Genomic DNA, 22,348 nt, shown 5'->3' with positions numbered 1-22,348 from the left:
CAGGAAGATTAATTTACAAGTCTTTTTTTAATTAACTACATAAAAATAATCGTTTGTTAATTTTAAGAGAATCATCAATGTGGTATTAGGTAAAATATTCTTCCAAATGCTGAGTGGGTAGTTGAACATTCTTTGAACTCTTCTTAAACTCAAGATAAACTACTTTTCCTTTCAGTATTTTCAATATCTATTAAGCTGTTTAATTTCATATCTTATCTTGTTGTTAAAACTGAATAATTATATTTATACATACACTGCCAGCCACTTGAATAAGAACACTCTTGTGTTAATTTTGCTTTGTTTTCTTCGGTTCCGTCTCTATTTCAACGAACTTTAATTATATATCGATTAAAAATAAACATCGTTTTTTTATACATCATTCATAAATTTTTTTTCCTAATTAAACAAATTTAAAAATTGACAACTTTATGTACTTTGATTAGAAATTAAAACCAAGTCAAAAGTATAAAGATTTTTAACATGCCATAACGAATAAAAACAAATTTCGAGTGTTCTTATTCAAGTGGCTGGCAGTGTAATTATTTTTTGGCTATACATCTTTGAATTATTATTGTTTTTGTTTCAAAGTATGTACATAAGTTGAATTTACCTAATGGTTATGAGTTTACTTTTTCTTGGTTAATTGTCCTATAAGTTAGAACCTTTATTTAAACGAAGTTTTTTTAAATATCATATTTGCAAAGTGACTTACATTTTTGGAAAAAAACAATATTTGGCAAAGGCTATTTATTTATATTAAATTGATATTTAATGTTTACGAAATAAAAATATTTCAACATTTTGCCATAAATGTGAAAGGGAATAATTATATTCATATTTCGAATTCATATATTCATATATTCATATTTCGAATCAAAATGCTGATTTATTCAGGCTGTTCTTATTTTCGATTTTAAACAAACTAATCGGAATATAAATTGAAACAAATTTAAAAAGTTTTTCACCTGCTTAATTCGTTTTTGAATTGTTAGCATTTTAGTCAATATAAAAACTCTTTTAATACCATTAAGTATTAATGTAAAGTCTTTACATTAGTAGAAAGATATATGAAACATATTTCTCATTTCATGTTGTTATATGTTAGTTTACACTTTATATATATGAATTATTTGAAAAAAATCTTTTGATTCAAATAAAGTTTTTCTATTCTTGTGACTTTCTATGGAAAATTTTTAGATCTAGATCTAATCTTGAAGATTACACAAAATATTTTGTGTTTTTTTGAAAAAACTTTTAGCTCTATGAAAGTTGTATATTATTTCTAAACTATCATGATATAACAATCATTGCGATTTAATAAAAAAAAAAAACATCGATAAGATCTACACTTTATAAGTATATACAACCTAATTTCATAATTACAAATCGTTGGAAATTTTTTGTGGAAGAGAAAGAGAAAGAGTGTGGGAGGATTTGTGGTTGAGGGGGGTGGTGGGTGGGTGTGGGTGTAGAGTAAAAAGTGAATGCCTGAATTTCAAATAGAGTTAGGTTTCTGTTATTGCCTCTTCTTTCTTAGTTAATTGTAACTGTTTTATGCACTAATTAATTGCCTTAACGTTGCGTTAAGTTTTGACTCCAGTTTTGCGGTTTTTAGTTGTTGTTGTTGTTGTTCGTTTGTTTGTTGTACATTTAGTTAAGTTTGTTGCTTAAGTTCTTCCTTGTCTTCAGACACACACACACACAAACAAACTAACACAAATGGGGAGAGAGAAAGAGATAGAGAAGGAGCTAATCTAGCGATTTGTCAATTTTCAATGATGCCAATCCCGACATAAAGTTCACTTGAGTCCAGTCCAAAAATCCATGTTTATTATAATGCTCTGCTTTTGTTTTTTAAAAACGCACAAACACACACTGACACACACACACACACACAGAATTTATAAGCATTTAGATTTTATTTAGTTGAACAATTAAGCGCCACACAAATCATTAGCTCTCAAGCATAACGAATATTTTTATTTCAGACCATTTTTATAGTACTCCACATTAATGTGAGGTCAGATACATTTTTCAATAAATATAATCTGCGAGTTTGTTTTCGTTTTTATTTTTTATTTTCGATTTTTCATATTTTTTTGATAGCCGCATAAAATCCGAAAACTCTCGACCAATTTTATTTCCACTCTCCGAGAACCATTCGAGTTGACTCGACTTTTGCGAATGAAATGAAAACTCATCATTGCGGAAAACTTTATGAACACGATCGGCTCCAAGGCACGAAGTTGGTTGCATAGATGGGGGCTTCGGCTTTAATATGCTAATGAGATCTAAGTATGGGGGGCGGAAGAATCTCAAAACAAAAAACTTACCAAAACGAAGAACACCGTTAAGAAGATATACACTAAAAAAAAACAACATAAATTAGCAACCACCAAAAAATATGCAAAAAACGCGGCAATTGTTTTATGGTCAAGTGCCTGAAAATGATGGGGCAGACAGGGCTAAAAACTTGACACTGACCAGCAGTTGATCAACATCATCTGATCTCTGCATTCAAAAGAATGAAAGAATTATGCTGCATATCCGTTCAAAGAACAGAAACAAATACAAAAACACAAAAACAAAACAGCAAAACTTGAAGGGAAATTGTAAATCAAGAAATGCTAATTCAACAATTGCCAATTGTCAATACAATTGAATTGAAATGAAATGTAAATGAAGAAGGCAATTTGCCAACATCAATCACAATTAAGATATGTTTCTTATATCAATTCAACAATATGTTTGTATACATTATATTTTTTCCAATTAGCCATATTAAATTCAACAGTTTTGAATTAGGCAATGTTTTGCCTTTTAAGTAGAAGCTTATTTTATTATTTCACAAAGAGAGAAAAAAAATCCTTAATTAATCATTTTACAAAATTTATTTGAATTGAATCTCTTTCGGCGCCATTTGCCTTCGAAATTCGGACCTCTGTCAATAACAGCCTCTTACTCTGTTAAGCAAAATGTTAAAATAGGTGTTTTAAATTCTGGGAACCAACTTAAACTAGACACCTAAAACTATGCTAACAATTTTATTATTTGACTTAAAGTATATTTATATTGATAAATTAAGGAATTTCCATTTATTTTTAAAGAACATATTAAGTGAAAACAGAACAAATGAATACGTTTTAAGTATCAATACATTTGGATGGTATATAAATACAGGGTATTCTAACCAGATTTCCACTGGATCAGCAATGGCATTTCGTTATAAGGAAGGAAATTTAAAAATTTCAGAAGAGAAATAAACTGACTGATTTGTCCAAATAATTAAGTTTGAAATATTGGGCAACATATTGCGGCACTTGTCTGCATGAGTTTTCCAGGTTACAGTTGCATAATCTTGGTCCCAATTTATTCATTTCATGTATTATTTTACTGCACTCCGATAGTCAGCTGTTTGAAGTTGAGCGCGATCGAATTCTCTTTTTAACTTATCGATTAATATTTACTTATCCATTTGCGCTTTGATGATATGTCGATACACAAAACTATATCGACGGTACGCCATGGCTGAGCGAAATATTCAGGCTGGGCGAATTGGCCCTGTGGTTGTTGTTTGGCAGAAGCGAATTCAACTATCGATAGTAATCACCCAACATCGATGTTTTTTCCATCGACGATACGCCATCTCTAGTTCACTCTCCATTTTAATTTCAAACTTAACGGCGGCAGCAGCTTGGCTTCGCAGAAGAAAAAAATTATTAATAAATTTTTAAATTTGTATAACTTTACATTCGACTAAATAATATATTTTCGTATATTATCACATACGCTGTGCAATTAAATTCAAGCAAATGCCGTTAAGAAGCTAAATTTTCGATTAAATAGCGCCCGCTTTTAGATCAAAAACGACGCTTCGAAAAAAAAAGTGAAAAAAACTAAATTCATATATTTTAAATTGTTCAATTAAAGTTTTTAAATTTTTCAAACAAGGAAAATGGTGGGCACGACGATGAAAATGCTTATGGATGAGGTAAGTATTAAAGTGTTCAAAAAAAGGGTCAAAGGGACGCCATCATGGCGTCGGGACGTAGGTGCAAAAGGGAGGGTGAAAAAGTGCCGTTTGTTATTGTGTTGAGAATTTTTTTCTTGGCGCTCAATTGTCATAGCTGTAAATCAAGTACCGCTTATCATGTCTTTCTATTCCACTTTCTTCCTCTCTCTCTCTGTCTCCACCATAGAGATTTGAGATGATTGCGGTAAATGTAAGATGGCTGCAATGGAATCTAGATTTTTTTTTCTTCATTTTGCGATATTCTTTTTTTTTTTTTTTTTAGAATGCAACGGAGAATATTCGTCCCGTTCAGGTGAAAACTATGACAGTGCCTTCACAAAATGAGGCAACCACAAAACGTGCAGCTTTAGGCGATCTACAGAATCGTGGACTTAATCGTGGCTTGACATCAAAGACCACCACCAACACGAAGGATGCGGCACTAAAAGAGTAAGTTCCCGCTATTTTGCTCTCCTTTTCTAATTTCTTTTTCTTTCATTTCTAACTGTTAACTGTTTGTCATCTCTTTCTTTTGAAGATTGAAAGATGTAAAATTGACAAATGCTGTGCGCAATGCTAAGCCCCGCGTGGACACCCACTGGAAGAAACAGCCCTTGACCAGCCTTGCTCCAAATGCAACAAATGCTGCTGCAGCCGCTCCAATTGCTGGCCCCTTGTTGCGGGCCAATTCCTTGCGTAATGTTGGAGCTGCTACCAGATCACAAATTACCATTGCCAGCTCGAAGGGTAAGTGAAAGGAAGTAATAAAAAAAGAGGAAGAGAGAGAGAAGGAAAGTCTTGCCTTCTCTTTTTCACTTATATGTATATTTTTTTTCAAGTGCTTAAAATGGGCCTTTTAATTTATAATATATACATATATTAATTTATTATTTTAAAAAACTATTACTATAGGATAAACTTTATCAAATTAAGTATAATTGTTAATATTTTTCCTTTTTTTTTTTTTTTCTTTTACATTTACAGTCAAGGCGGAGTCTACCTCCTCCTCCTCGTCCCAATCGGGTGGATCTAATGAGCAGTTGACTGGTGTTACCACCACTACGACGACCACCACTTTGCGTCGAGAGGATAGCCATTTGTCATTGAAATCCTTGAGCAAATTGCGTGCAGCATTGGGTAAACCTGCCATGGGTGTGGCTGCTATAAAGAAGGAGTCGGCTACAGCAGCATTGGTTAAAAAGGAGGTGGTCGTTAAAAAAGAAGTGGTTAAGAAGGAGAGCACTTCTGCTGCTGCCTCAGCGTTGACACTTAACCGTCTGCCAAAGCCGCAGCTATCCTCAGCTCAGGCCACAGGCAGCAGCAGCTGCAACTCCATCTCAGCCGCTCTGTCCTTGTCCAGCAAGCGTTTGGCCAACATTGAGGACATTGATGCTAATGACAAAGAGAACTTGGTACTTGTCTCTGAATACGTCAATGATATCTATGATTATCTTTATCAGTTGGAGGATGAGCAGCCAATACATCCAGACCATTTGGATGGCCAGTTGGAGGTATCGCAGAGAATGCGTTCAGTACTGATTGATTGGATAAATGAGGTGCATTTGCAATTCCACATGGCTGCAGAGACTTTCCAGTTGGCTGTAGCCATTATTGACCGCTATTTGCAAGTGGTTAAGAATACCAAGCGCAGCTATTTGCAATTGGTGGGCGTGACTGCCCTCTTCATAGCCACCAAATACGAGGAGCTATTCCCACCGACCATTGCTGATTTTGTGTACATCACCGATGATACCTATACTGCCAGGCAAATACGCGTAATGGAGCTGCAAATCCTAAAGGCAATCGATTGCAATCTATCGCGTCCTTTGCCAATACATTTCCTAAGACGTTACTCAAAGGCCGCTGGGGCAGAAGATGAACATCATGCCATGTCGAAATATTTTGTGGAATTATCCATGGTCGATTATGAATTGGCTAGCTATAAGCCCTCTGAGGTAGGTTGATTGATCACAAGCAACTAACATATCCAGCATTTCATTTCACTTAAACATTTCCTTCTAGATTGCCGCTGGATCTTTGTTCTTGTCGCTCAACTTGTTGAATGGTAATTATCAATCCAGAGTGGGGCTAAATGACAAACACTGGACCCCCACATTGGTCCATTATTCACGCTATACGGCCACATATTTGCGGCCAATTGCTCGACTGATTGCCAAATTGGCACGTTCTGCTCCGCAGGCCAAGCTGCGTTCCATTTATCAGAAATATCAAGAGAACAAGTTTCAGAAAATCGCCCAGAGACCCGAATTGAGTGGTCCTCTGATGGATTCCATAGTAGCTCAAAAGAAGTAGATAGTCCCGCACTGTCAACGCAACAATGTCTGTCAATCCATTTAAGTTTAGTTTAATCATTTTGTTTATCTTATGTTCTCGTTCGTTATCGTGTTCTAATTTTTCTGTCCTGTGTGTTCACTTTTCCTTTCTAACTTGCCAAATCTTTGTATTAATTTTGTTTTATTTTGTATGCCTTGTCAGTGTAAAAGCAAGAAGACAAGGCACTACCTAAATATAGATATATATATATATTTTGAAAAAAAAAAAAATAAGTAGACTCCAGCCACTTTAGTTAAAAGTCGCCCATCGGAGTCATCTCTTCCCTTGCGCTGTATCCTTTTTGATTTTATGGTACGAATGGCGGACGACACGGATCCCCTGAGAAACAACGAGCTTATTTTGCTGGCTGAACATATCGGCGTTGTCTCTCGAAATTGAAACATATAATTCTACAAAATGCATATATATATACATATTATAATCCTTCCCCTCCTCCCACCTTCACCTATTGATAATTTATAAATTCAACAAATTTGGATGTCTTAAACAATTAAATTATACATATTTTGTGCAAAAAAAAAATACAAAGACAAAAGATAACGATTTGTAATCTATATAGAAAGTAATTAAATTAATTATAAAATGACTTATATCAACAAGACAAAATTCAATTTTCTTAGAAAAAGGAAAACCTTTGTAAAGAGAAGCAAAAAAAAAAAGAATAAATAAATGTACTTTCTTAAATCACATTAAAATTATTTGGCAGTAAATTAATCATCCTTAATGTGATGTTGTTATTTGATGTCAATAAAGGTAAATAATGTTAATTTGTACAGCTATATATGTCACAATGAGATCGGTATAACAAATTGACTTTTTGGAGAAGTAATGGTTTATGTATTCACAAAGTACAATCTAATAAACCATAAGAGTCGTAAAGACTCCTTAAAAAGGAAGCAAATTAAATCCTTTTACATAATGCAGCAACTTTTGGGCAAAAATATAATGCAACGAAGACTGATAGATTATAAAAGCAAGTAATTATAATAAAAGTTTTGATAAATTTCATTTTATTCCAAGAATTGGTAACTGGATTGAGGTAAATTTTTGAATTTTATTTAATACGAAATTTTTTTTTTAATAATGACATTTGAGTTTTACTGTGCAGTAGTGTAAGGTGGGTTGAAGACCGTTTAATATAAAAATAGAAGACAATTTTATACTAAGTTTTTATGATCCAAATATAAATGTTGTATGGAAAAACAAATGAAATCAAGTTTTGACCAAAAAACATGTTCATTTTGTTATAGTTTCCTTTATATATGTATTAAACCTAATTAATAAACCTATTAATATAAAGAAAACTATAACAAAATGAACATGTTTTTTGGTCAAAACTTGATTTCATTTGGAGGTTTCCACGTCTGAGACACCCAACTTGTGAAATATACGTATGTATATATTTCTCAAGACGATCTAAAAATGAAAAAAAAATTGGTATTTTTATTTATCAACCTAAAGCCGGCGAGCAAAACTGTTTGATATCAATTAAATAAGAACGTTAAATAAAGAAACCAGTTTTATCTAACATTAAAATCAAGTCTGTATTTCAAAACTCTTCATGAAATCAGAAATTCCGAAAATAATATCAAATATTAGGTACTTTGCTAAGTGTTTGGGTCCTCCTAAACATCCTTTTTTGATGCTTTTAAAATAATCTACTTTAAAATATTGACCACGATCCAAATTAAAGGCAAGGTAACACTTCGATGACCATTGAAACATTTTAAAAAGAATTCATAACTTTTCTAAAATTTAAAAAAAAGTTTGCTGAAATTAAAATTATATGAAATTTTTGTAAATTCATTTAGGAAACATTAAGACTTGGAGCTCCAACCATGTGGAGAAATTAGTTTTGCGTTTACGTAAAGAGTTTTGAAAAATTTACTTTTAGCCACCTAAAAATCAACAAAATGTTTGTGGTTTTTTCATTTAAGAAAGTAAAAACTTAACTATTACTGTGCTATTTCCAATCCCTTTATCCCTTTTTATGTCTATTTAACTTATTTATTAAAAATGCTTACCAAATAAAATAAACTAATTTAAATCAGCTGAAGTTCGTATGGAAAAAAATGAAGTGGAAAGTGGTGCAATAGTTATCCCATATATTTATATAAAAATTTAATAAATTTTGGCTTGTTATACTATGTACCTTAGTGTAAGGTTTAGTTCTACTGTTTAAACTTTGCCACTTTTTAAAAGTATATTTAATGCATTCGCCTAATATGAGACAAATTTCTTATCCAATTTCGAGAGAAACGTCAAAGACCCAAATGAAATCTTTATTCTTTTCTCTGTTTTTTTTAGATCTGTGGGAATCTCTGAAATTAATTTTGTTGCCTTATCACCCTCCCGCTCTGTCTCTTTTTCTCCAAGGATAGCCAAAAGAAGGGATCGCAGGTCAGTTCTTTGTATTTTGTTGTTGTTGTTTGTTGGTTTCCTCCCTTATGGGCATATTTCTTGTATCTCGTTTGGTAATTTGCCCCACGTGTCTGTGTATACACACACACTCATGGATGCCTGTGCCGCTATGACAGTGTGTGTTGTGTGTGTGTGTGTGTGTGTGTGTGTATTGCGCGGGTCTCTGCTTTGGCCTTTGTCTGCTGGTGCTTCAGTTGTTGTTGCTGTTGCTTCTGCTTCGGCCTTCTGATTTTTCTGTGCGCCTGGTCGAAATTTAAGTTTGACGGTTTTATGACTCTCATTAATTTTGGACACTTTTACGAGCAAACAAAACAAAATGCCATAAAAAGAAAGCCACGCAGAAAAGCAGAGAAAGAGAGAGTGGGAGAGGGAGAGTAAGAGAGCTAGAGAGAGGGAACCATACACAGATACCGTCAGTTTCTGTGAAGGAGGAGCAGCAGGAGGAAGTTGTTATAGCCTGGAAAATCACAGTCAAAGGCAATGGTTTTCCTTTTCTTTTTTCTTCTTTCTTTTTTTTAAGGGGGGATTCCCTTGCTCCCATTTCTGGCTTGCTGTTACCCAAATATGCAGACCATTGAACTGTGACTGACTGTCACTGGTTTTGCGTTTTGGTTATCCTGTCTAGACGTCAGCCAAAAAAGGGCCAATTATGTAGCCCACCAGGTAGCTGCACGATACCTCTTCAGGCTCCGAGGGGTGTAGCTACTTAGGGTCGATTCGGGTTGGGTCGAGTCCATCAGCTGCCCGTCCACAAAATCAGCTGTGAGCCGAGTCAAAAGAAAAGAAAAGAAAAGGACAAAATCTGGATTTGTGATGTTTGTTTTAAGAACAGAGAACCAGAATTGGCCAAGACGATTCAAAATGATGCGTACATAAACTGATTTCTCACTCAGACCTAACATATTTGTATACTTACATATATAGGACGTCCTCTGGCGAGAAAAAAAAGAGAAATTCTAAATTGTCCTTGGAAATTTTTGCTATACATGTGTTAAAATCTAGATTTCTAACAATCAGCAAACGAAAAGGAGGTAGAAAAATATCATTTTTCTAATCTTTGTTGATTTCAGTAACCATTTATTATCCAAAAAATCATCTACAACAATTGCAATTTCATATTTCGAACTGAAATATTTACATGACAAACATTTTTCTAAATTTTGGCGAGGTTTCCAAAAATCATCTACACAAATTAAAATTTCATAATTTCAGACAGAAATATTTATTCTTGAGACACAATAGAAATATTGTAAGACCCTTTAGAACAGATTCAAGGTAGGGAGACTAGAAAATAGTTTGATAATCACAAGTATTAACCAAAATTGATTTTGAGATATTCTGGTTCGTCCTGTTATTGTTAATACTGATTCTGAAACGGTCAACATTGTGCATTAATAATTATAATATGTATATTTGGTTGCGGAATGCACAGTTAGGAGCAAGTTACCTAAAATTACAGATTTAAAAATTCCAAAAATTCAAAATTTTTATAATTTTGGATACTCTCTCGTTCCTGCATTCAGAAATGTAAAGAAAATATTCAGGTCCCTCTACGAAATTTACAATTCCTATTTATATAAATGCTAGTTCTATTGAATGATTTCGAATGTAATACAGGAATATTTCAAACATATCAAAAGATATATTAATACGTGATGAAATAGCTTTGATTAATATGATCTTTTGCTGATCCGGACTTGGTGTGAAATATTCCCAAGTACCTCTGCCAGTAACGAGAAAAACATTGACGTAAATCGTATTTATATGGACTAAACCAAAAAAGCCTACTCAAAACAGATACTTTTTAACTTTAACAGATTCTAGATTACATTTAAGAAATCAACAAAATAATATGATATTAATCTATCGCTAATCAAACCATAATATTTGAATTTTTCTTTCCTTGTTTAAATATATATAATATATAACTCTTAAATATGTCGCACAACTATATTTTTGCACTCAAGATATATGTTACTCGTATATAATTTATCCCAAATAAAATATAATATTTTGTATTTAGAAATAATGATTTAAATTTCAGAAGAAAGCTTTGATTTGGAAGTTGGTCTTGCCTTTAACAATTTTATGATCAAACATGAAAGACACGCCTTTATTATGTCAAAGCTTAACTTTGTTTATAAGTACGTATTGAAAAATAAAATAATAATGGAATTAATATCCCAATGAGGGAATGTTTCGATCTGAAAAGGAAGTAATACAACCTGTTTAACCTAAAATCTGGTCAATAAGTCATAACTTTGAGTGTGTAAGTCATAAACTTGAGTGTGTTAAGTGTAGGGGTTTCAATTCAATTCTTAGCGATTTGAAATACATTCCAAAAATGTGTAAAGTTCCATTCCAACTTTGAGTTTTCCCCAAATGCTGCTCCTCCGCTTGAGTGAACACCATCAATTTGGACATTTCCACAATATTGTTTTGTTTTAAGTTTATAATTTATAGTATCGTTTTTTTTTATTTAGTTATCATCGTGTTCACAATCATCCATAAAACAGTATTTTTTCGACTATTTTTCGATTATTACAATATTTCAAATATTGATTACAAATTATCAATCTCGATTAGGAGTAGGTGTAAGGAGTACAATTGGATTTTTGACGGCTTTCCGCTGAAATTCGAAACATGTTGCGTAACCTGTGTGCATCAACCACATGACTGGCGCCGCTCTCTCTCTCCCAAGATAGATGTTTGGCCATTTAATATGGCTAAGGCACACAGGACGCAAGACGAAAGGAATATGAAGAGATATGAATGCATAAAAGAGCTTTCGGTTTTTTGTTTTTATGTTTTTTGTTTTATCTTTTGTTTGTTTATCTTTTTTTCAACTTAAGCTTTAAGGTCAGTTGAGATTGGATGGTTAATTCTCGACTGTGGCTACTGATTTGATATTGACGTGCTGTAGCTTATTTAGAACTTAACCCTGGAAGGTGGCCATGAATTTGGTGACAACATCCTTCAGCTTGGCATCGGCAGCATCAGAGATTTTGCCCTCCTTGGCAATGGTATCAAGCAGACCCTGCTCGGTGGTCTTGATGTGCTGCAAGAATTCCTTTTCGAACTTGGTGATCTTGGCGGGATCCATCTTGTCCAAGTGACCGCGGACACCGCAGTAGATGACAGCAACCTAAACGAAATATAGAATGATAAATCAGAATTTCAGTTTTATCTTGTTTCTTTGATCCATACCTGATCCTCAATGGACATGGGCACATACTGTCCCTGCTTGAGGAGTTCAGTCAGACGAACACCACGGTTCAACAGCTGCTGGGTGGCAGCATCCAAATCGGAACCGAACTGAGCGAAGGCAGCGACCTCACGGTACTGAGCCAACTCCAACTTCATGGAACCGGCCACCTGTTTCATGGCCTTGGTCTGGGCAGCGGAACCGACACGGGACACAGAGAGACCCACGTTAATGGCTGGACGAATACCCTTGTAGAACAATTCGGTTTCCAAGAAGATCTGACCGTCAGTGATCGAAATGACATTGGTTGGAATGTAGGCGGACACATCACCGGCCTGGGTTTCAATCACGGGCAGGGCAGTCAACGAGCCACCACCCATAGCGGGGGACATCTTGGCGGCACGCTCCAACAGACGGGAGTGGAGATAGAACACATCACCGGGGTAGGCCTCACGACCTGGGGGACGACGCAGCAACAGGGACATCTGACGGTAAGCCACAGCCTGCTTGGACAAATCATCATAGATGATCAGAGCGTGCTTGCCCTTGTCGCGGAAGTATTCTCCCATGGCGCAGCCAGAGTAGGGAGCCAAGTATTGCAGGGGAGCGGCATCAGAAGCGGTGGCAGAGACAATGACAGAGTAACCCATGGCACCGGAGTCAGTCAAACGCTTCACAATCTGGGCAACAGTGGAACGCTTCTGGCCAATAGCAACATAGATACAGTACAATTTCTTGGATTCGTCTTGTCCCTCATTGAAACGCTTCTGGTTGATGATGGTATCAATAGCCAAAGCGGTTTTGCTGCATCAAAAAAGTACGTTCCACATGGATTAACAAGTACATACAAAGTGGTTACCATTGAAATCTTACCCAGTCTGTCTGTCACCAATGATCAACTCACGCTGACCACGACCAATTGGCACCAGAGAATCGACAGCCTTGATACCAGTCTGCATGGGCTCGCGCACAGAGACACGGGGAATAATGCCGGGAGCCTTGATACCGACACGGAAACGATCCTTGGTATTGATGGCACCCTTACCATCAATGGCATTACCCAGAGCATCAACAACACGGCCCAAAAGTTCATCACCAACTGGGACATCGACAATGGCGCCGGTACGCTTGACAATATCACCCTGTTTGATCAACTTATCGTTACCGAAGACCACAACACCAACATTGTCGGGTTCCAAATTCAAGGCCATGCCCTTAAGACCGGAGGAGAATTCCACCATCTCATCAGCCTGGATGTTGTTCAGACCATAGACACGAGCGATACCATCACCAATGCTCAACACACGGCCAGTTTCTTCCAAATCGGCCTTGGGGGCGACTCCCAAAATGCGCTCTTCCAAGATGTTGGAGATCTCGGCGCTGCGCTGTGTGCTGGCCACATGGAATTTACGGGCAGCAAGAGTGGCAGCTGGGTAGGCGGCTTTGCAGGCAACCTAATAACAAGAAGAAGAAGAAGAGTAAGAAGTGTTACCATATCTTATGTAAGGGTAGATAATGGGTGAGGAGGGGGCCAGGGGAGTATTAGTTGAATAACCCCAACGTGCAAATCAAATTTTACGTAGATTATTTGAAAGTTTTTTCCTTATTTTTTACACTTTTTCTTAATTTCTCTTCACCTCCTTGCGTGCCACCCTCTCGCGCACCTAACATTATTGACTTGCTGTTAACCCGAACATAACCTCACAAATTTTTTGTCATATAAAAAAAAAATTACATAATCTCGCTTGCATTTAATTGTCAATTGAATACTTTTAAGCACTTTTAGTTACTAATTTTTAGTTTTAACTTAGTTTTCTGCATTACTTTGGCAATGATTCTTTGACTAGATTATGCAACTTCTTGTCACCAAGAGTAGTTTGCCGACATTTTGCTTTTCGCATTGCATAACCACACGGAATTTGTGACCAAAAAACTTGGCTAAAAAGATGAGAACATGTTTAATATCTGCTAATAGGTGGTACTCATCCATTGATCCGCAATAATCCTGCCCAATCGGCTTTAATGCGAATAATTTGCAAATTTCCCGTAAATTTCTCCAATTAGTATTTTTTCGGTGTAATTTTCGGTTTTTTTTATTTCGTGGTATACCTGTGTGGCAGCCTTGGGCAAGCTGCGTGCGACAGACGACGCCAAACGAGCAGAAAGCATCGACATTTTTTCTTATATTTTATATACTTTTTGTCGAAGAAACAATTTAACAAATTAATTTCCTACACCAACTCCTCGTACTTTTTCCCGACTCGTAGTAAATTTTCACAGAAAGATGGGGTGGTGTGACCAGCTGTGCAAGTGTTACCGCACTCTAGTGTTGGGAAATAAATCGATACTATCGATAAGCAAGTACTTGTTTTTAATCGATAGTATAATAAATTTCACTAATGGGGGAAAAATAAAAATTAAAGTCACATCAAATCAAACGTCATATCAAACGATAATAGTAGAGCTCAAACGTTATTGAATATTTTAAAGTTTAAAATTTAAACCTTTTATTGATTTTTAAATATATTTGCTTAAAAAGCAGCAAATTCCCAAGCAACTATTAACGCAACTTACAATTAAACAGTACTTTTTGAGTGTTTAATGTCTGTATAGGAAAAAACGGCTGACTATTAATATAATAGTTCCATTTATTTGAAATTAAATTGTTTTTGTTTTTTGCAGTGTATGATGGAATCGATGCCACATATTATTAACGTTTTGCAACTCTGTCGCGCGCAATCATAAGGGCCAGTAGGAATCGGACACCTGTTGATTTAGAATTTAAATTGTGAGTATCGCGAACATGTGCAAAAATAATGATACAACGAAAACAGGTTATCGGTTGGGTTAAACGCTGTTATTGTTGGTATCTTGTGGCTCACAGAAATGGTATCTATCAAATATGTACAACGAATCGAAAGAACCACCTCAGACCATATAATATATGTACATACATACATAGTAGAAAACAAATCGGGTTACTTTATCGTATGTGCATATCGCAGCATTACTGCGGTTTACAATTGTTAAAATCTTACTTTGTCACGCTAGATGTTATTCAGATATTTCGTATAGATACCAATCAGTATTTTATAATTGAATCCGATTTTTTGAAACGATTCATTCAACAGAATAAAAGGTATAAACTAATTGCTTTTGAATTTATGTAACGCGCCAAGAATTTGTTAAGCAACACTGAATGCGATAACAATCGTCACTTATCGATAATAAAGTATTGCTATCGAATGCAGTTATGTTTGAAATAAAACTATTTGTATTCATTAATTTAACAGTTTAATGGATATACCTTATATCAAAATCTTTTGTTAAGTCCCTGTCCGTATTTTCCAGCATATTCTCATTTACCCCCTATTATGCGGCAAAAATATTTAAATTTTCAGCGCCAAATGAATGTTGGTGTTGTTGCTTCGGCGTATATCAGGCGGCGGGGTAAATGTGGGGGTCTTTAAACTACTGGGGGCTGGAAAGCAAACACGAAGAACGCAGGACGATGCCGACAACGAGCGAGTGAAAGAGAGAAACTCTACACGGATGCTGCTATGAGAGCAAAGGACCTTTTTTTTGGTGCCTTTTCCTTTTCATCTTCAGTAATATAATGTGGAGGCATCCAAACGGTTAGTCAGTCGGAGTCTGTGCCACAATGAATACGCATGGCGACAGCAGCGCGCGGTGACACCAAAAAAATGCAATAAAAAAAGAAAAATCAAAGAAGAAGCAAAAGGAATGTAAAATTAAATCGCTTAAACCACTTAAAGAGACAGCAAAGAAAATGTGAACTCCGAAAATAAAAAAAAAATTACAAAAATAAATTAAAAAATTCAAATGAGAAAAATTTCCCATTGGAAAAGAAATGTGTGTAAAGAAAATGTAGCACCCAGCTGTTTCATTTAAAATCCTTTACAAAGTACACGTGCTATTAAAAGGGCGAAAAGCGTTAAAAAAAGAAAGGGGGAAAGTGAACAGGAACCGCATCCTGGCATTATGCAAACAATGCAAATGCAACAACAAATGCTGCCAATTATTTAACCAACAGAAGAGAACAAAAGCCACACTACAAGAAAGAAAAACCGAAACAACACCAACCACATCCAATCTCCAAAAAAAAAAAAATCAAGAGGAAAAACACACAAAACAAAGAAGAGAGATACAAAGGAAAGTGAAAGGCAGTTAAAAAAAAACACACACACACAGATATAACTGGAAGTTCTCTTGACAAAAAAGAGGAAAAAAATTTTGTCATCAAATTTTAAGAACAAAAGAAAACGGTTCTAAAATCAAAAAAAGAAAAAGAACGCAGCGAGAGAAATAGTAAAAAAGGCGACCAAGGGGAGAAAGAGACAGAAAGACAAACGAGAGGGACTCCAAATTCCGCTCGTTCCCCCTTCTTTTGCACGTGTCGAGGCGCATAAGCTTCGCACTTGACTTGAACATTAAACGCGTCCTCCTCTGCATTCCTCACGCCTCCATCGCCAGCGCCTCCATCTAAGAGGCCCCCTCCATATATGTAGAGAGAGAGAGAGTGAAAAAGAGAGGAGAGTATGGAAATTGTGGAGGCTTACTTCATAATGCTTTTGATAGCATTAATGCCAAACCGGCAGCCCCAAGTCGTTGCGGTTTGCATTGTACGTCTGTAATAGGACCCCCCCGCCAACCACCCAACCACCCAACCAAAAAAACAGAGAGAAAAACAAAAAACACACGGGAAAACTGAAACGAAACGAAATTTCTTTTTGACAGCTGTCAACGTGTTGTTGTTTTTATTGTTGCTTGTGTTGGTGGCATAGTTTTCTCTTGTTTTTTTGTTTTTTTTTTTGTTTTTTGATGATTGTTTTCTTGTTCCACTTGCTGCTGGGGCAAGGTCGGCATGCAAATTGAAAGACTTCAGCTAAAAACAATGCTAGAAAGCAGCAGCAGCAGCAGCAGAAGCAGCATCGGTACCAATGGCAGCATCATCGTAGGGAGCAGCCGCCTAAAAAACTGACATCACCCCCGTCCCGGCCCGCCATCTTTGCCAACGTCTTCATCCCGTTTGCACCTACCATATTTGGACTGACAGCAAAAATGTTTGAGAAATATGTCGCCACATATGTGCGCGTGTGTGAGCAAGTGAAATTAAAATTCCCGCATGCCTAATGAATTTTCCCCCTTCTCTTTGCCATCGTCGTTGTCGTCGCCGTCTCCGTCGCCATCGCCATCCCACCCCCGCCGATGACTTTGCCGTTGTCATCGTCATAGCTAGCCATTTCTCTTGTCCCCTTGCCCAACCGAAAATCCCTTTCGAAATGTTCTCAACATTTTGACGTCTGTGACGTCTATGTATGCGTGTGTGTGTACTCGCGCGCGAGTGTGTGTATGTGTGCGCCCAGTGCTGTGTGATATGCAAGAGAGTGTACGTATATATGTGTATTTGTGTGGCATACTTTGCGGCAAAACTAAACAATGAGCCATAGCGAGACACAGCAATAGGAAAAAGCACGAAATAAAGAAAGCAAAAGTGAAAATTTTAACGGGAATTTATGAAACTGTGGAGAGCCAGAGAGAAAGAAAGAAAGAGAGTGAGTGAAAATTCGCACACAAAACGCAGACAAAAGGGTTGACAAACTAACGCTAAAATAACGTGAGGTGAGTTTCATTTCATTTATTCTTTTTTTAATTGCTATGTGTGCCCAAAAAAGTATGCTATGTTAATGAAATTTAATACTCAACTACTTGATCAGCATAATTTGCTAAGTCAATCTAAACTTTTAACAGATTAAATTTTAATTTAACCCTCAAATATTTTCAAAGTTTGCCATAAACTGGACTAGTTTACATAGACATTCATAACTTCAGTACGATTTCTCTTTGTTAGTTGACTTATATAGATAGACTTGAATCTTTTCTTAGTATTTAACTGTTTGGTGTTCTTTTACATATAACGTTAACCAGTTAAAGTTAATTATAAAGGTAATGAAGTCCAGATACTAGAAGAAAACATCGAAGAAAACGCTACAATCTTTTGAATTAAAAATCAAATCCTTTCTTCTTGTTTTATAAATAAATTAAGTTCTTAACAGACAAATACACTCATCTATTTTTCCAACTTCAATATCTTCTATGTTTACCTGAAACAGAATTTGACACATAATGTTTCTTGGCGTCTACCGATAAATTTTCATCACGTTTTGGGTTATTTTTCTTGCCACACTCAATTGTGTATAAAAATTTATGTTTTTTTTGTCAAGAGACTGTGCCAAAGATGTGTATGAATATTTATGAGGCACATCAGTTCTCAAGGAATGGCATTTTCCATTTGAGTTCTCTGAGCTCTTTAATTATTTTAAGTTGAACTCTGCAAATAATTGCTAAATAACAACAGAAGATTTCCATCAAATTTTGAGAATAGAGTTAAAGATAAATATTATTATTAGACTTTGGTGTGAAATGCAACAAAACTAAAGTTATTTGAGGTTCAAATTAATTAGCTTGGGATCAATTTGTTGTCTCTTAAGTTTTAGGAATTTGTATAGAATATAGTAAAATTAAATAAAATCTAAACTTCAATTAATTTTTGAAAAAACAAAATGAGATTTTTGATTTAAATGGAATTTGACTGGTTTTGTTTTCGTAATAAATATTTTAGGGAATAATAAACTTGATTTTATAATATTATCTTTTAATTTTGAACAACTTTGGTGCTTTTCAGTAATCAATTTAGATTATTGTTTAAGAATCACAACATATTTTATTAATTAGAACATAAATTAATGAGTGTATAGTAAGTTAATCTTTGTTTTAGTAGTAAAAACGTTGCTTTAAGGATTGATCCTTTTAGTGTACCCAACTAAATGATCAAACAGACTTACTTAACAGTTGGTTTAGATATGTATGTAATTTGAATATATGTATTCAGTAATAAAATGTATTTCCATTTCCATTCAACTTATTTGCGGTGAATTGTAGAGCGAAATTTTTGTCGAAAAACTTTCAACTTTCAATTTCGCCAGACAATTTATGCAAATCAAATTTGCCATACAAACAATTTGGTTGTTGTTGTTGTTATTTTAGTGTGGGTAACCGCAAGAAAACTTCGGTTTACACTTACAGTTACTTACACATTTGCAGAAAACTTATACACACCTACACACACACATACATTCATACAAATTTACATGAGAAGACATATATAGATACAGAGAAAATTCATTATCAGAGAAAAACGAAAAACCAATTAAAATTATTTTTGCGGCGACAAAGGAAAGGAAGGCATGCGGCGAAAAAGGCGAAAATGAAATAAAATGAAAATGAAGAAATGTGAAATATAGTGGGGAGGGGGGTTGGGGATAGGGAGTCATCGGTAGGCGCCATCAGCTACCAGCACCTCTCTCCATCTCGACCACCAGCAACTTGCCACTGCTTTTTTGGCATCGTAAATAATGCGGGCATTAGAAGAGGGCATGAGTAGAGAAAACCAAACCAGAACAGAACCGAACCGAACCGAAAAGGCCAGGACTGGGGAGAGAAGCAACACAGTCACAGGCCGCCAGTCGATGCCCTGAACCCTCTATTACTTCTTCTTCGTCTCTTTTTTTCGGATTCTTTAGACCATTGCAAGGGGGGCATAAAAATGTTAATTTATGTTCAGAGTTTTGCATATTTTCGTTGGCAAACATAAAAAAAGAGATTTCTTTTTCGTTTTCGCTTCTCTCAAATGGCATAGAAGAGCAAATAGAAACGTGACTAAGGAGAAACAGAATTGCCATCTTTTTTGCTCGATTTTTACAATTAAAACACAAGTTGTATATAGTATATAGTATATACAAAGAAAGGAGCAAATTTCAGTTGAATACCTTTTGCCTAACTAAATTTTTGATATAACCGACTTATACATATATTTGTGTATATATTTTTCAACTGAAAAGGATTTAGCGTAGATTTTTGTTTTAATTTCATTTTTCTTTTCATTTTTGTTTCGTGTTTTGTTTATATATTTTTGTTGTTGTATTTTCCAACGGAATTCTCGTGGGCTAGATTTTCTGAGGCATGCGTGCGTGAACATTTAATTAAAGCAACTTATTAAGTATGTAAATTTTCACAAATGATTAATTTGCATATTTATGAGACTAAAATGAGCAGAGTAAGGGGTGAAGAGAGGTGAAGAAGGGTACCAAAACAACAACAGCAACAACAATAATAATTTTGATGGCAACGACAACGGCAACTGTCAATAATAATCAGCCAAGTGAGTGAGCGAACGAGCTTGTTCCAAAGAACAAGAAACAGAAGTAATGGAGAAGGGTGATGATGAGGAGGGAAGTGGCGGCAATACACAAGGGTTATAATGTAACGGGTTAGGGCGGGAGGGAGGATGGAGGTGTGTCTGGTAATAGCAAATTTGAAATTGAAATTATGAATTTAACATGATGATGGCAGTGAAACGATGCGCATGAGTTTTATGGCTTTTAACTGCAGCTTAAGAAATTTACTTTTACTTCATCGTCATCGTTATCTTACTCCTCCAATGGTAATTAGGCGTAAGATGTGAGATGATTACAAAAACCTACAGTTACACGGCAACATTTCAGTAACTCTCAATTAATAACTATTTGGCAAAAAAAAAACATAAATTTTACACAGCGTAAAGCGTACTAGCTAAAATTTTACGATAAAATAATCGATAGTATAATTTTTATGGTGCTAAAATCAAGTGACGGGCAATGTCTTAAAAAAAATTGCTAAATATGCTTTAAATGCCATTTTGATAATCGATAGTTAATCGCAAAGCTTCTACTTTACGGCATACTTTTGGGGGCAAATGACAATTTATGAACTTTATTTAATTTGTTGTTCCGTTTAGAAAAGTAAACATTTATATAACTTCTAAGGTAAGACGTTTTCCTTTACTTTTTTAAGTAAAAACTAAGTGTAGTTAGTGTACAAATGCGTTTGGTTAGCATACTTTTATGGGCAATACATTGCTTATGACTATATTTATTGTCCTTATCATTGTAAACACAACTTTTTAGAAGAAATATGTTCTTAGTTCTTTTTATCATATTGTTATTTTTGCTAGAAACTGATGAAAAATCTATTAATCAGCATTTTCTTAGCATACTTTTATGGGAAAAGTCGAATATAGTTCATCTGGCTTGACTTATAATAGTTATCAAGGTAATTTCAACTTCTTTGATGGATTAAGTTCCTTTTGATTCCTTTTTGGAGTTATTTTAAAGAGAAATCATACTCATCAATAGTGTTAGTTACCAATGTAACTCCAATTATCATTATGCCATGAGAAAATCTACTTATCACCTTTCTTTTTAGCATACTTTTATGGGCAAACTGATAAAATTTAGCTTCTGGCTTGTTTCATGATGTTTTTAAATGCAATTCAAATTAAACAAAAAAATAAAGTCATTTTTATTTGTCCTTTTTGTGGTTGTTTTTGTTGAAAATCTGCTAAAAATATCGCCATCAGCATTTTTAATGGCAAACTTTTATGGCCAAACAAGTAAATATGCTGCACTTAGCTGGATTTTTTTCGTTGATGCAAAACGATGTGTTGGCAACCTCCAAAAAAAAAAAAAAGAAATTAAATCGTTTTTCAATTCTACTCGTTAGTTTTGAGAGCTCTTCAATTACAAAAGGACAATTATCTCGATGTACTTTGCTGATTGGGTTTTGCTCGAACGTTTGTTTCCGGTTGCACTATGGTCTCAGCTATGTTATTAGTCTTAATCGATGTCTACTTAGGCATTTAATTGAAATTTGAGTTCAGAGAACTGTCAACATTTTGCACTGGCACCTGCACGCACGCACCTGGGTCTACGCATATTTGCCCATGTCATCAACCTGTCCCTTTGGTCTGACACACACAGAGGGTAACATGGCGCCTATTAAATGCCAATTGCATTCCCCAACTCACTCACACAGACACAGGCATACATACAGAGAGAGACACACAGCCAGTGGGTGGTTGGCCGAATGAGTGAGCGAATAATGCAAATTTCTCGCATGCCAACTATATCAGATAACCCTACTCTTCGGGTTCTGCCTCTGGTCCATTAGACTGGTCAGTTGGCCAGCAGTTGACATCCCATCGGATGGCAGAGAGTAGAGGTCCTCAGCTTTTGCTATATCCTTTGGCTAATGCGGCCAGTGGGGTAGTCTCTTTTTTCCCTCTCTCCATTGGACCCTCTCTACGGCCATCAGCCTTCTCCGTCTTGTCATACTGGCTATAGTTTTGTTGATTTTGCCCTTTGGCTGACACAGAATGTTGTTGACTTTGCATATTAAAACAAAATGAGAATGCAGAACCAGCAGCAAATTGAAGAAGAATATGAAAAGTACTAAGG

At 35.4% G+C, this 22,348-nt stretch overlaps 2 protein-coding genes across 2 annotated transcripts; one reads left to right on the top strand and one right to left on the bottom strand.

The window, feature by feature from the left end:
• Window positions 1-3,653: 3,653 nt before the first annotated feature.
• On the top strand, window positions 3,654-6,953 carry LOC6640285 (G2/mitotic-specific cyclin-B). The gene is made up of 5 exons (XM_002063268.4): window positions 3,654-3,991; window positions 4,296-4,462; window positions 4,551-4,759; window positions 4,997-5,967; window positions 6,035-6,953. Exons 1-5 carry the CDS (start codon window positions 3,956-3,958, stop codon window positions 6,323-6,325), a joined length of 1,674 nt encoding a protein of 557 aa, XP_002063304.1. The 5' UTR covers window positions 3,654-3,955; the 3' UTR covers window positions 6,326-6,953.
• Window positions 6,954-11,237: 4,284 nt separating this feature from the next.
• LOC6640286 (ATP synthase subunit alpha, mitochondrial) lies at window positions 11,238-14,307 on the bottom strand. Its single transcript, XM_002063269.4, has 4 exons — window positions 14,103-14,307; window positions 12,867-13,447; window positions 11,996-12,797; window positions 11,238-11,933 (listed from the first exon to the last, which is right to left on the bottom strand). The coding sequence occupies exons 1-4, from the start codon at window positions 14,166-14,168 to the stop codon at window positions 11,724-11,726; spliced, it is 1,659 nt and encodes a 552-aa protein (XP_002063305.1). The 5' UTR covers window positions 14,169-14,307; the 3' UTR covers window positions 11,238-11,723.
• Between the last annotated feature and the right edge of the window lie 8,041 nt (window positions 14,308-22,348).

This window comes from Drosophila willistoni (assembly GCF_018902025.1).
Source record: "Drosophila willistoni isolate 14030-0811.24 chromosome 2L unlocalized genomic scaffold, UCI_dwil_1.1 Seg196, whole genome shotgun sequence".
NCBI lineage: Eukaryota > Metazoa > Arthropoda > Insecta > Diptera > Drosophilidae > Drosophila > Drosophila willistoni.
Note: the sequence above shows the minus strand (reverse complement) of the source record. Positions and strands in the feature narration are given on the sequence as shown.